The sequence below is a fragment of the Pleurodeles waltl genome, chromosome 2_2 (genome assembly GCF_031143425.1).
Source record: "Pleurodeles waltl isolate 20211129_DDA chromosome 2_2, aPleWal1.hap1.20221129, whole genome shotgun sequence".
Taxonomy (NCBI): domain Eukaryota; kingdom Metazoa; phylum Chordata; class Amphibia; order Caudata; family Salamandridae; genus Pleurodeles; species Pleurodeles waltl.
Genome location: NC_090439.1, coordinates 1,029,274,753 through 1,029,289,559, shown reverse-complemented (window position 1 = coordinate 1,029,289,559; position 14,807 = coordinate 1,029,274,753). Strand labels below are relative to the sequence as shown.

At 43.1% G+C, this 14,807-nt stretch overlaps 1 protein-coding gene across 1 annotated transcript in view; it reads right to left on the bottom strand.

The window, feature by feature from the left end:
- Positions 1-14,807, bottom strand: part of TG (thyroglobulin) — a 673,226-nt gene that overhangs the window by 67,831 nt on the left and 590,588 nt on the right. The window contains exon 45 of the mRNA XM_069220782.1: positions 10,363-10,470. Within this exon, the coding sequence (XP_069076883.1) occupies positions 10,363-10,470 (108 nt within the window). The remainder of the gene's footprint in view (positions 1-10,362; positions 10,471-14,807) is intronic.

Here is a 14,807-nt window from a genome sequence, read left to right as displayed (position 1 = left end):
CCTGCGCGGTCGCCATTGTAGCTTTGTCATGTAACATAAATGTTTGCATGTGAGTACTGAAAGTTAACTCTTCTGAGGCATGTTCCCTTCTACCGAGAAGGAATAATAAACGTTTTACATTTCCACTGTCGCAACTCTAGGTTTGTGCTTTAGAATTACCAATACATAATCACATAATGCAGGCAATGAACTCTACTACATGACAACCATCCTGTTTTTGACCAATGAGACAGTCTGGAACATAAATATAAAAAACACTGAAAATGAAGGGTTCATGTTCAAACTTTATCACCCAATGATGTGGTAGACAAAAACATTTTCCTAATATGTCTATGTTAGACCTGACAGCCTTAGGGTGGTCACCCATAACTTTTTGCCTGCCTGCCTCACTCCACTTTTTAGATACTGTTTCTGCTGGTTTTAAGACTCTGCACACTTTACCACTGCTAACCAGTGCTAAAGTGCATATGCTCTTTCCCTTTAAAATGGTAATATTGGATCACACCCAATTGGGCTATTTAATTTACTTATAAGTCCCTAGTAGAGTGCACTATATGTGCCCAGGGCCTGTAGATTTAATGCTACTAGTGCGCCTGCAGCATTGATTGTGCCACCCACTTAAGTAGGCCTGTGTGTGCCGTTTCACTGCCAATTCGACTTGGCATTTAAAAGTACTTGCCAAGCCTAAAACTCCCCTATTTCTACATATGAGACACCCCTAAGGTATGCCCTAGGTAACCCATAGGGCAGGGTGCTGTGTAGGCAAAAGGCTGGACATGTTCCTATGTAGTTTACATGTCCTTGTAGTGTAAAACTCATTTCGTTTTTACACTGCTGTGAGCCCTGCTCCCTTCATAGGCTAACAAGAAGGACTCCTTGTGTGGTGAAATTCGACACACAGCCTGCCAGAAACGACGCACAGCCTCCACCGCACGCCGAAACAGAAAAACGACACCTGACTTCGCAACGAGAAGATCGACGCAGCGCCAGCGTAGCGACCGGAAATTCGACGTGCGGCCCACTGGATCGACGCACAGCTGAGCCGGAACGACGCAGCCCGACGTCCAGAGAGGAATCGACGCAGCATCTGCCGTGCGGTATAAAATTTGACGCAGCGCCCACTGGATTGACTTCGTCCTGCCAGAGCAGGAAATCCACGCATCGTCCCTGGGGCGTCTGAAAACCCCGCAACCCGAAGAGGATCCACGACCGAGCGCCGGAAATCAACGTCCAGCCGTCCCTTCGTGAAAACTAAATGATGCATCGCAGTGTGCGGCCCAAGAAATCGCACACTCCTTTGTTTCCACGCATCTCCTCCTTTGCGATTCTTTGCGGAGATTTTTCACGCAAACCAGGTACTTTGTGCTTGAAAGAGACTTTGTTTGCTTTTAAAAGACTTAAGACACTTATATCACTTTTCAGTGATATTTCAATATTTACTTATTGCATTTAATAGCTTTGACCTGCATTTATCCAGATAAATATTATATATTTTTCTAAACACTGTGTGGTATATTTTTGTGGTGCTATATGGTGTTAGTGTATGATTTATTGCACAATACTTTATACATTGCCTTCTAAGTTAAGCCTGACTGCTCAGTGCCATGCTACCGGAGGGTGGGCACAGGATAATTTGGATTGTGTGTGACTTACCCTGACTAGAGTGAGGGTCCTTGCTTGGACAGGGGGTAACCTGACTGCCAACCAAAGACCCCATTTCTAACAGTCTAAAAGAGTGGATAGGGATGTCTAGTATCCTCTTTCATTGGCTTCAATAATTCATCACAATCACAGTTAACTAACCACTCATCCTTTTAAATCTGCCAGAGGACAGCTCTCATCTGCTGAAAGGGCTGAAGAACTGTCCTTGATAGTGATAGGTCACCCTTGCTATATAAAATATATATGCTGCTTATCCACAGGTTAGTCCAGCATCATCAATATGGGTTCATGCCATGCCGCGGAATGTGACGATGTATTCACAGGGTGCCAGCAGCTGTGGTGTTCCGGGGCCTACTGCTTTTCTCCTAATAGATTTTGACAGGGTGTTTGACTCCCTCAACTGAGATTTTTTGCGGGACACACTTGGTCACCTTGGCTTTGGGCCTGGTTTTATTTCTTACATTCGTACCTTGTATGCTGGGCCCACAGCTTGGATACGGGTGAATGGATTCCTTTTGCTGGGTTTTCCAATCCAGCAGCTGCAGGCAGTGTTAAAGGCAGGGGTACCCTATTCCCCTCTTCTTTTGGTTCTTGCAATCGCGCCCCTCGCAACATGGGTTTGTTGCAATGGTCAGATCCTGTGGTTCCAATGGATGAGGGCAGGGAGAAGGACAGCATTGTTCTGTATGCGGATGATATTCTGTTTTTTCTATCTGACTCAGTGGCAGTGTGCCCCTGATTACTTCACATGGTAGAGATATATGGTCAGGCCTCTGACTTGCCTGTTTATCACTCTAAGTCCCTTCTGATCCCCCTAAGAGATGACGTGCTAGATCACAGCTGGCAGGCCCACATACCCCTCCATGGGTTAAACTTCCTTAACTTTGTCATTCACATTTCACTCCTCCCCACTCTTGGTTGGTCTTTGAACCTGATGCTACTAATCACCCAAATGAAGAAGGATCTGGAGAGGTGGTCACAACTGCCACTCAGTATTATGGGGAGAAGCACCCTGTTTAAAATGAAGGTTTTGACACGATTGTTTTATGTTTTGCTGAATTTACTCCTTCCTATCTCCAAGAGCTGGTTCACCATCATACAGGCGGCAATGCATTCCTTCTTGTGGCTCCATGGGGTGCCATGTATTGCCTTCGGCAAGTGTGTGCAATCAACCTTTGATGGTGGCCTGGCGGCCAGGAACTTACAACTTTATTACTGGGCATCTCAACTTGTAGTTCTGAATGATTGGGTATATGGTGACTGAGACAACCTGTCCTACCAAGTGGAGCTGTTGCTTATGTTGTGGGAGACAATTGTGGACAGCTTGTATGGTTCACCGATCCATCGCTCTCTCCCTTGACCTAACGAGAGTGGTGTTTGAGACATGGAAGCCGGCTGTGAATTGGACCTGCTGGGAGGGGAAGGTTATTTTCTATACTCCCCTTTGGCGGGGAACATGGCTGTGCCAAGTGGCCAGCCTGGTGGGGTTTGGGAAGTGGGACCTTATCGGTATTTCCTGCCTGGATGATGTATGGCAAAGGTCACACATGCAGTCCTTTATAAATCTGCAGGCCCACTTCCAGCTACACCACTCCCAATTTTTCAAATTCTTACAGCTCTGGCACGCCCTGTTGTCTCATCATACTTCCCTAGGGGGGGGTTCCCGAATTCAGCCCCATGGAGGCTAAGTTACTCATGGGCCCCTTGGGTCAGGGTGGTGTTTCCACTATATATCAGTTGCTGGTTGTCAGCTCTTAGGGGTTGCTCTCCTCCTCATGTGCAGGCTGGGTAGGTAGTCTAGAAGATGAGGAGTGAAGAAAGGTGCTCATACCCCTAGGGAACTGGCTATATCCTCCAAGCTTCGCTTAATCAAATTGAAGTTTCTACACACTTTGTACTTGACCCCGCTGCAGCTTTGGAAAGTGGGTCGACTCCTGTTGTCCGCTTGTCATTGCTACAAGGCGGAGATGGCTGACTTCTACCATATAATCTGGCTGTGCCCTGTTGTGCATTGTTACTGGTCCCTGATACTGGGAGTTTTGTCTAATGTGTTGGGGAGACCAGTGGATTGTTCACCTTGCATCACGTTCCTGGGCCTGTTAAGGGATTTGGGTGGGAAGAGATCTGACAGATATCTTGTGGGTCTGAGAACTCTGCTTGCTAAGTGAGACATTGCCTGGAACTGGACCTCAGCCTCTGCCCTGGCTTTGAACGCTTGGCAGAAGGCAACTGACTGGTGTGCAAAGTTGGAAGAGCCTGTATAGAGGTATGCAAACATTAATTAGGTTTGGATCAGAGAAAAATATCCCAGACAGTTTGTGTTGTTGTTGTGACTCAAGTGAGAGAGCTACAACAGCACCACAAACCGCTTGGACTAAATCTGTTATTAAATGTGGAAGAGTTTCTTGTATCTTGCTGGAAAAACAAACAATTCTGGTGCTGATCAGCAGAGAGGGTGAATAAACAACTCCCTTCAAATGGTCTCCATCCTTAGGAACAGGTCCTGCCACAACACTGAAAGTCAGAAATGTGTGTAATCTTCAACCGTGTCCCATTCTTTTAACCAAAACAGAGTCCAACAAAAGCAACTGTCAACTCTCAAAGCTCTAAAAAAAACGAATCTCTACTGCAGTACACAGAAAGGAGTTAGCTGGATCCTTGGTCATGGCTCATTTGCATGACTGCAGAATGTTTAACACAGCCTCTAACACAGCCTTCTCGTTGACAAATTTCAACATGGACTGAATGAAGAGCTTACATGGAGTCTGTCGATTTGAAAACATCACCACGTTAAACTCGCTCCATGGCTCTGAGGAACCTTCAGGACCAAATGTAAAGTCCCCAACACTTCAGCAAGGCACTCTAGAACAAAGCTTTAGACTACTAGAGAGGTTGATACCCATGACACATTAATCAGGGACCTAGGCTTAGACAACACATTATTAATCATCTGCCAACAGAAGTGCAAGGTGTTAAAGTGCAAGGTGTTAAACAACCGCTGGTGGAAGATCGTTCTCCCACCTCACCGCCAAGACGTGGAACACTCTTCCCACCGACCTGCGACAGACACAGGACCTACTTACCTTCAGGAGACACCTCAAGCTTGGCTGTTCGATAAGTAGCAGCCTCCCTTCCCCCCATCAGCACTTTGAGATCCTCACGGGTGAGTAGTGCGCTTTACAAATGCTTTGATTGATTGATTGATTGATCGATCATATATAGAGGCCATTAATTAGAACGGTGGAGGCAGAGAATCTAAATAGCCATGACACTGCGAGAACAGAACAATTTATTAAAACTGAACTCCTCAAGCAACCTTCGACTAACGAAATAACGCCAAACAAACAATACTTCCTCAGAGTGGCCAGACTTAAGGTGAATATGTGCCAAAAAACAGTGAGTGATACAAATGAGATTTGAGCCACCACACGTGTCTGGACAGATAGAAACTATTACAGCTGCAGGAAAAAGTCATCAATCATTGCTACCAATTATTTCTATTCAGGGACAATTGCTTACCTCCTTACATGTCTCAATGCTGTATACATCATCAAATATCTTTATTCAGATATAAAATATACATAAAAGAGATGCACAGATAAAATCATGCAACTAAGTCGCCAAAGTCATCCACAAGTTCAAAACAATAAAAACAAACATATTAATCACAAAGCATTCACAATTAAAAACCTCATTCCTCTGTTTCGTAAGTTAAAACATCTAAATGTGAAAGCTGTTGTCTTCTGTGTATAGCTTTCCAAATATAAACAGATACTCTATGACATACAGCCACATTAACAAGATTATGAATACATTTCAAAGCATCCTTATAATAAATAAGTTTTTCCTGTAAAAACATTAGTTGCAATATTTGCTTTCTTAAATCCCTATAAAAATTACAAAAAAAAACAAAGTGCACTGTGGACTGGGTTGACTTGCCATAACATGGCCAATCGGGTAACTTTTGTGAACAAAAACCCATTTTGGGAAAGGCAACCATAAACTGCAACGTGCCAATTCACAGCCTTGTAAGACAGAATCTGTGTGAATATTTGGTAGTAAGGTACGATAACTGTGTACAATCAATTGCACAGGGCCTGACAGATACATTGCCACTGTAGATTTGAGGTGTGCCATCTTCCCTTTCTGCCATCTTTTTCCCCATGAGAATTATTTTAAGTCTTCCTTATTGTCTTGCAACACACCTGCATGATCCTCAGTACTCATGTTCCCATCCAATTCCTTTAAAAGGCTATCTACACAAGGCAGCCATGGAAATTGCTCCAGTGTTAAGCAATCTTCTATTATTTCTCTGGTAAATTTAGTACTGGCTTTACTCCAGGTGCTATACCACAGTATGATGGGACTTATTTGTAATATGTCCTCTAAATAAGAGACAGCCAGTTCCTTACAAATAAAAAGGGAGAAGTGGAAGCTGGCACTGCCAGTAATTTACATAGAAAGAGATTCTCCTGTGACTGGAAAAGGGAACATCTTATCGTACTCCACAATGAGGCCCCAAACGTGGCACTAGGAATGCATTTACTCTTGTATAAAGTCAAAAGCTCTCTAATTTGCTTAGTCCCAATTTTAGCTGCAAATGTAAAAAGGGCTTCAGAGGATCCTATAAACTTCTGTTTTGCCACTTTCAAATGTGTCCCCCATTGGCATTACTAGTAAACTGAACCCCTAAATATGAAAAACGTTCTGTTTCGGCCAGTACATCTCCCTTAAGATGATGAATTCCCTTTTTAGGCCATCTATACCCACATAATATAGTAATGGCCTCATTACGAGGCTGGCGGTCCTAGGACTGCTGCACTCTAGGTGGTCCGACCAGCAAATTACATGCTTGAATGTAAATACTAAATTTACATGGTATTTACATGGTTCCCGATGTGGTGACGACAGTCAGGGTTGTAACCAGCCTTTTTATGGCGATGACCCTACCATGAAAAGGTTGGTGGAAAGCCAGTGCTGGGGGCCACAGGGGGACATGGGCAGTGCAGGGGTCACCATGCCCAGCACCCACGGAATACGCATTGCCTGATTTCAGACAGTGCACATTCTGAGGGTGCTGGAGTGGTAGGATATCCTAGCACTGTTCCCACCGGTCTACCCGGCGGGAACACGTATTGCAATGGTGGCAACATTGTAATAAGCTCGGGGGGATGTCACCACCATGACGGCAGCATCCTCCCAGTGGCTTTGGCAGTCCAAAGTCATAATGAAGCCCTAAATGTTTTCTTTAAATTAATTTTCATGTCCTAATCCTCCATGTGCGAGACAAAGCCGTTGATTAACAGTTGAAGGCCGTTAGTAGTTTTGGAAATCAATAGGGCATCGTCTGCGTACGTGGGCACCGAGGTAGGGTGCTGGCCAATTCTGGGGGCATCCCTCTTCATGTTTTGTAGGGATTCGTCCACCTCACTAATATATAATAAAAACAACAGTGGTGCAAGAACGCAGCCTTGATGAATCTCTTGTGTTACCTTAAAGCATGCTATGACCTCTCCCTTAGTCCATAGCATACCCGAGTAGTTAGCTGTGCATATAGTTGTGATAAGAAAGATACAATCTCAATAGAGGCTCCCATTTTGGTCAATGACTGCCAAAACTTAGTGTGGTTAACTGAATCACAGGCACTGCTCAGGTCGACAAAGCATAGATGCATGTGACCCTCCTTGGCCAGGATGTATTTGGTTATTAATAAATGGAGGTTTACGCAGTGTTCCGTAGTCCACATGTCCCTTCTAAACCCATTAGAGAGTCTGTTAGAATCTGATTTTCTGTCACCCAGGATTCCAGCCTCTCTAATAGAATCCTGCCCATTAATTTAGCTGACGAATCTAACAGTGTTATGGGACGATAGCACTTTGCATCCCGTCCCCTTTTTCAAAAATCGGAACTATAATGCTCTCTGTGCTCTAGCTGCTGCATTGCACACCTGTGTTAAAATAGGGGCCCACAAGTTGATGTCCGATTTAAATGTATCAATTGGAACTCCATCTGGACCCGGTGCCTTCGCAGAAGCGAACTTGTCTACGGCAGTAATAACCTCTTCCAAAGTAAATGGGTCTAGAAAGGATGGTTCCACGTAACAGACCACTCTGGGAGTGGTGACCAAGGCATGAATGTCTGGGTTATAAATTCCGCCATAATGGCTTACCCAATCAGCCTGCACTACAAGCGCCTTTACCCTTGGGGCTGATGAATCCTTTAGAAATGGCTGATTGATTGTTCTCTAAAAGAGAGTGGCATCCAATGTATCCGCTGCCTGTTGTAAATTTACGCATTCATTCTTCTGCAGCTCAACTCTTCTTTTTCTTGGTGCCTGCTTATAACAAAGTCTACAAGCTGTAATCATCTCTCTTTTTTTTAAGGGTAACTGAAAGCCTTCTTTAAGTTCCAATTTGCTTGTGAGCATTCATGGTCACACCACCTAAAGGTCTTCTATCAGTACATCTCTTCCCAACTAATCTTAGATTACCCACAATTGTTATTAATAATTTATTAAAAGCTGCTATAATTTGATGAGGGGAAGAATTAGGGTCAGTACAAATACAGAAGGCAGTCCGTTTATATTTGTCCCCTTGAGAGTAATACCATTATTGCCCTGGGTTTCTATGTGTTTGGCAAGTTGTGGCCCATTAACCCACTGTGTCTTGGTGTCGATTATCAATGACAGGGAGTGATGGTCAATGAGATAACTTGGATTGACCTTAAAGGACTCCACCAGCTCCATTACAAAATGAGAAAGCAAAATGTGAATGATAATCAAGCCTTTACCGCTTCCCTGGAAGGTGGCAATTTTTGTTCCTTCACTATATCCGGGATAGCCCATGAGATCTAAGCTATTTTTTAAAATGAGTTAATTGAGGGCCTCACCATATGAGTTATGTAGAAAATGTTTTGATCACCCCATGTAACCACAGATCTTCCTATTTAACTTATCAAAGGTAGTAATGTTAAAGTCCCCGGCCCAATTATAAATACAGTTGTCTGTACCATGGGACCTAAAAGATTCCAATTATCTCATCAGGTCAACAATAACTTTATGCCTCGTATTGTCGAAGATGTTATTATAAAAGTTAATCAGGATATAATATGTTCTCTCTATAGTCTGAAGGTGGAATATCTGATAGTAAGGTGAGCTAAGTAGGGATTTTGTTTTACCTCTAATGGGAAAGTAGTGGATGTTAATAATGCTAGTCCCTCCCTTACCCTGTCCAAATATCGAAAAGATAGCTGGGGCGCAGTAGGTCTTATACCCATCTAGATGGGGTTCCCATGTCTGCCAGGTTTCCTGTTGACAGATGAGTTGTGATAGCCTAATCAGGATAACTCAATCCATGTTGTCCAGCTTATTTTTGTACACCTGCAATATTCCATGAACTGATTTCTACCGTACTACCATCCATACTACCATATGGATTTGGGGGCCCAGGCCTAACCACTGAGCCAGCCAAAGAGCTAGATTATAATATGGTTCTATGGGTTATCACTTGCCTGTCAACATTCCAGCAAATAAGATTATCATTATTTCCACTTCAATCAGTAAGAACCTCCTTACATTCTGCTTTTAAGGCCATCACCCCACCCCTAAACAATCACAGCTACCCAGTCAATCACAATCGTCAAGGGAGGTCAGGGGACATATCTCTTAGAACAAACAATTTCCCTCGCTGCTGGAGGCCACCCGCCCCCTTCCAGGAATGGGCACATAGGTAGCTGCCACTGATTTAAGGGTAGGACCTGAGTCGTGGGCACAAGTCTACAGAAGAAACCTAATGGAAGGACCCTGATGGTCGATGAAGGTGAGATTCCATTACCACCCAGGGATCTCAGGGTGGCAAGAATTCTCTCTGCCATAAAAGGGCTCTTAAAATGTATAATAACACAATCTCCCTCCAGTGATTTTCTGGCCTTGCCTAACCAGTTTGCTCGCTGGGCCATAATAATCCAATAGCTAACACTAGCTCCTAAAGAACAGTTGGATTCTATCCAGTGCATGACCATATTCTTCAGCTGGATGTAACGTTCCGCAGTGACAGCCTTGAGTGGGGGAACATTTCCCAGCACCACCACTTTGGGGATAGCTTCTGGTGGTAGGTTTGGTATAACCCCATTTGTTCGGTTTATCATCTGGGAGCTCCTCATCCTCTTTGGTAGAGTCTCTACTTGAGCCTCTTCAAACACGCTGTTCAAGATACTACATAGCCGGTCACTGCCCCTATTAACCAACCTGCCGCCCACTGTACCCCTAAGGGCAGGCACAGCCCCTAGAGCATGGTTGATCATACATGCTCCTATATGGGGGAGATGTGATGGAGGAGGGGAAGTAGGGGGCTCATTAACCCAATTACTATACAACTCCATATTTCCTCCCTCCTCCAGGTCAAGAACAACATTAGAAGGTGGGGATAACTAGCTTCGGATCTTGTGTGCCTAGGGCACGTGCTGACTCATTCAGGTTCAATGATATATGATTAAATCTTCACAATAACATTAGCGTGCACAGATGTGTGTGTGACATTCAAATGTAGCATTAGTACAACTTATTGATTAGGACAGAAAAGCAACTTGAATTGGCCACTACGCAAAATATTGATGCCAAAAGCTACAGCACCATGGGTAAAACAAGTTGCTAATATATGACACTCATGATGAGAACCAATTTCCAGTTAAAGGGCATCTTACCTGCTTTGAAGAGCACTCTCGGGCACATAGTACATGAACGTATTACCCCTGTTAGTCTCAGCCCAGTGTCTGACCATGTTTATTGCAGGGCAGATAACAAAATGGTCTCTAAAGAGCAAGAAAAAAAAATTGTTATACATGTGTTCTCGCTGAGAAGTATAATCTCAATATGTTAGTTGACAGTGCTTACTAATACTTGATTTCAGAATCTGTCTGACACGATAAGGTGAAATCAGAATTATGATAAAAACTATTAACGATCTTCATCCAATCCTTAAATCTCAACGGTAGCTTTATCTGCTTACATTTGACCACAACAAATGGCAAATGATTGGGCAACAATGCTGAAACACATTGGGCTCCATAGCATATTTTGTGGTAACATAGGTGATGTCTGGGACCAGTAAGAGTGTTTCTACCAGAAAGGCCCCTTGCATCAGCTCTATAGAACTAGTGGCAGTGTACAATAGCTTAAAAAGGAGCACATTAGGTAACTAAGCAAGATCACAATGTGAGGGGTGACCTCAGTCACAAGAATCTTCAATTCTAATGGATTTTATTTGCCAAGAGCTTCAAACAAAGGGGCATATTTATGACTGGGCTGCGCATTGCTTGCACCTGGAAACGTGGTACATGCGTGGCCCAAACCACAAGTCAACGCATGGCAAATTGTTGCATTGTCTTACTGTGCTCTGGGTAGGTGTTCCATGGGCATTGCAGTGGGTGTTCCCAGGTAACTGCCATGGATTTTGATGCCTTCCCAAATATACAAGGACTTCTAAACCTGGGAATTTGTGAAAATCTTACGCCTACCCAGGAGAGGCAAAAGGAGGAGAAATATCTTTATTTTTCCTAGTTTTCTCTTTCTATGTGTGCTCCATTCTGCAGCACACATAGAAAGAGGAAAATGGCTCTCAAGATTGATTTTGTGCAGGAAGATGTCCCTTCCTGAACAAAAACAATCCTGTATGCAACACAGGCACCCTTGTACGATGGTGCGGGGTGGGGAGTGTAGCTAGGCTGCCAAACGGGAGCCAGCACAGGAGGAAAGGACAGGAATGAGCCATATTGGACTTTCCCAGTGATGCAGGAAATCGCAGCAAGGTGACTTGTTGCGCTGCCCTGTGCCACCACACACATAAATTTGCCCCTAAATCTGGGTCCTTGTTGTTTATCACCATAAAAAAAGATACTTCAGACTCATGTAGATTACAAAACAGTGGGGGCTGGTAATTCTGGAAAGTGGGAATATCATGGTATTTCACTCTTGACTTTGGTTGTTCCCAGAGAAATGGGGAACTGCAGTGAAGTCAGTGTTTCCGTACCAAATTCCCCAGATACTTATTTTTGTGCTGTTTCCCACTGGGACATCACAGCAGCTTTTTGCTTCTGAAATGACTGGGATTGAATCATCGAGAGACCCTTATTTTCAAACTACTTATAATTCTGATTTGGCCAATAATTAAGTTACCAAATTAATTGGGCCGACCACAGTAAGACGTTCTCTGTGACGATTGTGTTTGTCATGTGACAGAGTCTATTTTTAAAGCAGTTAACTCTCTTCCTAAAGCAAGTAAGACACATCCTAGGAACATCTCTCAGATAACAAAACGGTAATTTTTAATTCATTTGTTTTGGAAAAGAAAAGATAGCAGACATTTTGCTGCCATCATTTACAAAGAGAAAGTTTCTAAGGGGCACATGTACGTACCATTTTACCTGTCGCATACGGCCCTATTCGCGAAAAAACATTTTGGTATGTTCCAACCCTATTTTGCGATTCAGTAATCTTTTTACTGAATAGCAAAATAGGTTTGCAAGTCGCAATCAGGAAGGGCATTCCCTTCCTAATTGCGAGTCACAGCACGATGTAGCATTGTTTTGTGACCGTGAATGCGGTCACAAAACAATCGCATTTAGCACCACTTTCAAACTGGTGCTAACCCATTCACAAACATGAAGGGGTCCCCCTGGGACCTCTTCCCCTCTGTGAATGGCAGCAAAAAAAAAAATTCAGAGCAGGCAGTGGTCCGTAGGCTCTGAAAAAATGAAAAGAAAACTTTTTTTTTTTTTAATGCATCTAGTTAACCTTTAAGGAAAACGGGCTGCGTTAAAAAAAAAAAAAAAAATGCTTTATTTATAAGCAGTCACAGACATGGTGGTCTGCTGTCTCCAGCAGGTCACCATCCCTGAGAGGGCAGACATTCGAAATGGGGTCGCAAACTGCGACCTACCTCATGAGTATTCATGAGGTAGGTCATTTGCGACCCCACTGCGAATCGCAAACAGTGTGAAGTACACTGTTGTACATAAGGTTTTGCGGCTCGCAATTTGTGACTCGCAAACGAGTCGCAAATTACCAGTCGCAAAACTCGGGTTCGTACATCTGGTCCTAAATGTGTTACATATTTTAAAATTGACAAAGCCATTGTAGGCACACAATGTTTCAGCTGTGGAAGATACATTTGTTGTAGGCACAGGCTCAGATTTTTGTTTGAACTAATACTAAATGTATAATGTATTCCCCGGAAATATTTCCAAACACGTTATAGAGCCAAAGGCCTTTCTTATTTAAAGGTTACTGCTGGCCACATTACAATTTGGCCCCCAGTGACTATGGCTTTTGCCAGATTGCATAGACACTGAAGTTAATTAGTTTTGTCCCCACGGTGCTTTATGACAAGACGTAGTTACAGATAATAGAGCGCACTCACAGAACATTGTGGCTAACAGGGAAAGCTAGGGAAAAAAAATCTAGTTGATTAGATAGCATAGTTTCCTTCTTTTAAATTATTTTTAGGCATCCAATGGCCATATGTTCTGCCTGATGTAAAAAAGGATGCAATTTGGATAAAGGTGTCTCCCAGAGCAGGTTAATTTCTCAGACCTAAATCTTCACCATGTAATAATCTCTAGCAAGCTTCTGCCACCCAGATGATTGTGTCTAACGTTTGGGAGGTATGTGGTGTGATGGGGATAAAAACAAGTGGGTCTATTTCTCAACCGACTGTCTTTTTAGGCAACATGTTTCGACACTCATAGAGCATAAGGCACTTTCATCAGGACTGTTTCCATACACCGTTAAGGAGATAACAATCAGAACTTCTGCTCTGCTAAAACGGATACTGTGAAGTTCAACAACAACAGAACAACTGAGAAATGTTTTAGACTTGAGAACTAGGGGGTAAAGATAAATTGATGATAGAGGATAGCCACGCTCTACACTATTTCAACCACTGCCTCCATTGTTTCTACTCACACATTTTTACCTCATTAAACCACATTCCCAACAAAATGTAAACAGAACCATGTGGATGACAAGTGCTAGAAAAACAAAACATACCACATTAGAGGGGTGAGGGTTCATCGTCCTGTAAGCAAATACTGTCCCTGATTTACTTCAAGGTAGTGGTTCTAGATTAACATAGGTAGTCAGAATCCCTTGTGTTTGATAGTTTTGTACATGTCTCCCAATTTTTCATGTGCTTCTTCTTAAGGAGGTGATGTTTTCGTCCTCTCATTCACATATGCTAGCTGTACCCGAGATTGGTATGTGCAGGCTGTAAATTACCCCTTTTGATGCCTCCATCGGGGACCATTATAGTGACCTTGAGTCTTTCTGTGATGCTGCGATGTGCAAATGGGTGTGTGATTGCGCAATTGAAACATTGTGTGCATCAGAGTCTTTTGATTCCTTGAACCATCTGCATTCTGCAAGTTACTCAGGGTATCTTCCATATCTATGGTCCGTTGAAAAGGTTTTCTTACTTAATATGTGATGATGATGATAAAACATTTTTCAAGTCCTCCCAACGTGGAGGGAGCACCCAGCAGTCCCAAAGTTTGTCTCATAGAATTGTCTTCCTTCTACTCCATTCCATTTGTCTGTGTGAGATACTGCTAAAGCTAATGAAGGTGACTATATCACCAGCGTGTTTAAGCCGATCCCATTACAGGCACATCAAAAAGGACCTAGCTAAATGTCTATGTTCTTCAAGACCTTGGTGGTTTGCTGCTGATGAAATACAAACTTGCTTTTGAATTTAGGTATTGCACTGTTAGTGCTTAAATCATTTAAGGCAGATCAACTACTGAAATGTTGGCCTCCTCTGAAAAACAGCAAAAACCATGAAATGTACATAAAGAAATTGCTAGCCTGCAATGTGAGGATAATCTTGACTTTTTTAGGAAAAAAACAGAAAGATTGAGATGTGCATGATCACTGAAATAGTCTGGATTCTTAAAGGGAGTGGGTGGTGGCCAACACTTTAATATTATAAATACTGAATATGCACGGTCTGAGCATAACCATCCTCTTCAAACAAAGACGTGGCACCCAGTGGTCGAATAGAGAGTTGTGGGCCCTGAAACCGAACAGGTAGTCACCTTAATCATACAATAATAATTTAATAGCATAGGGGAATGGCCTATACCCAATGTAATTC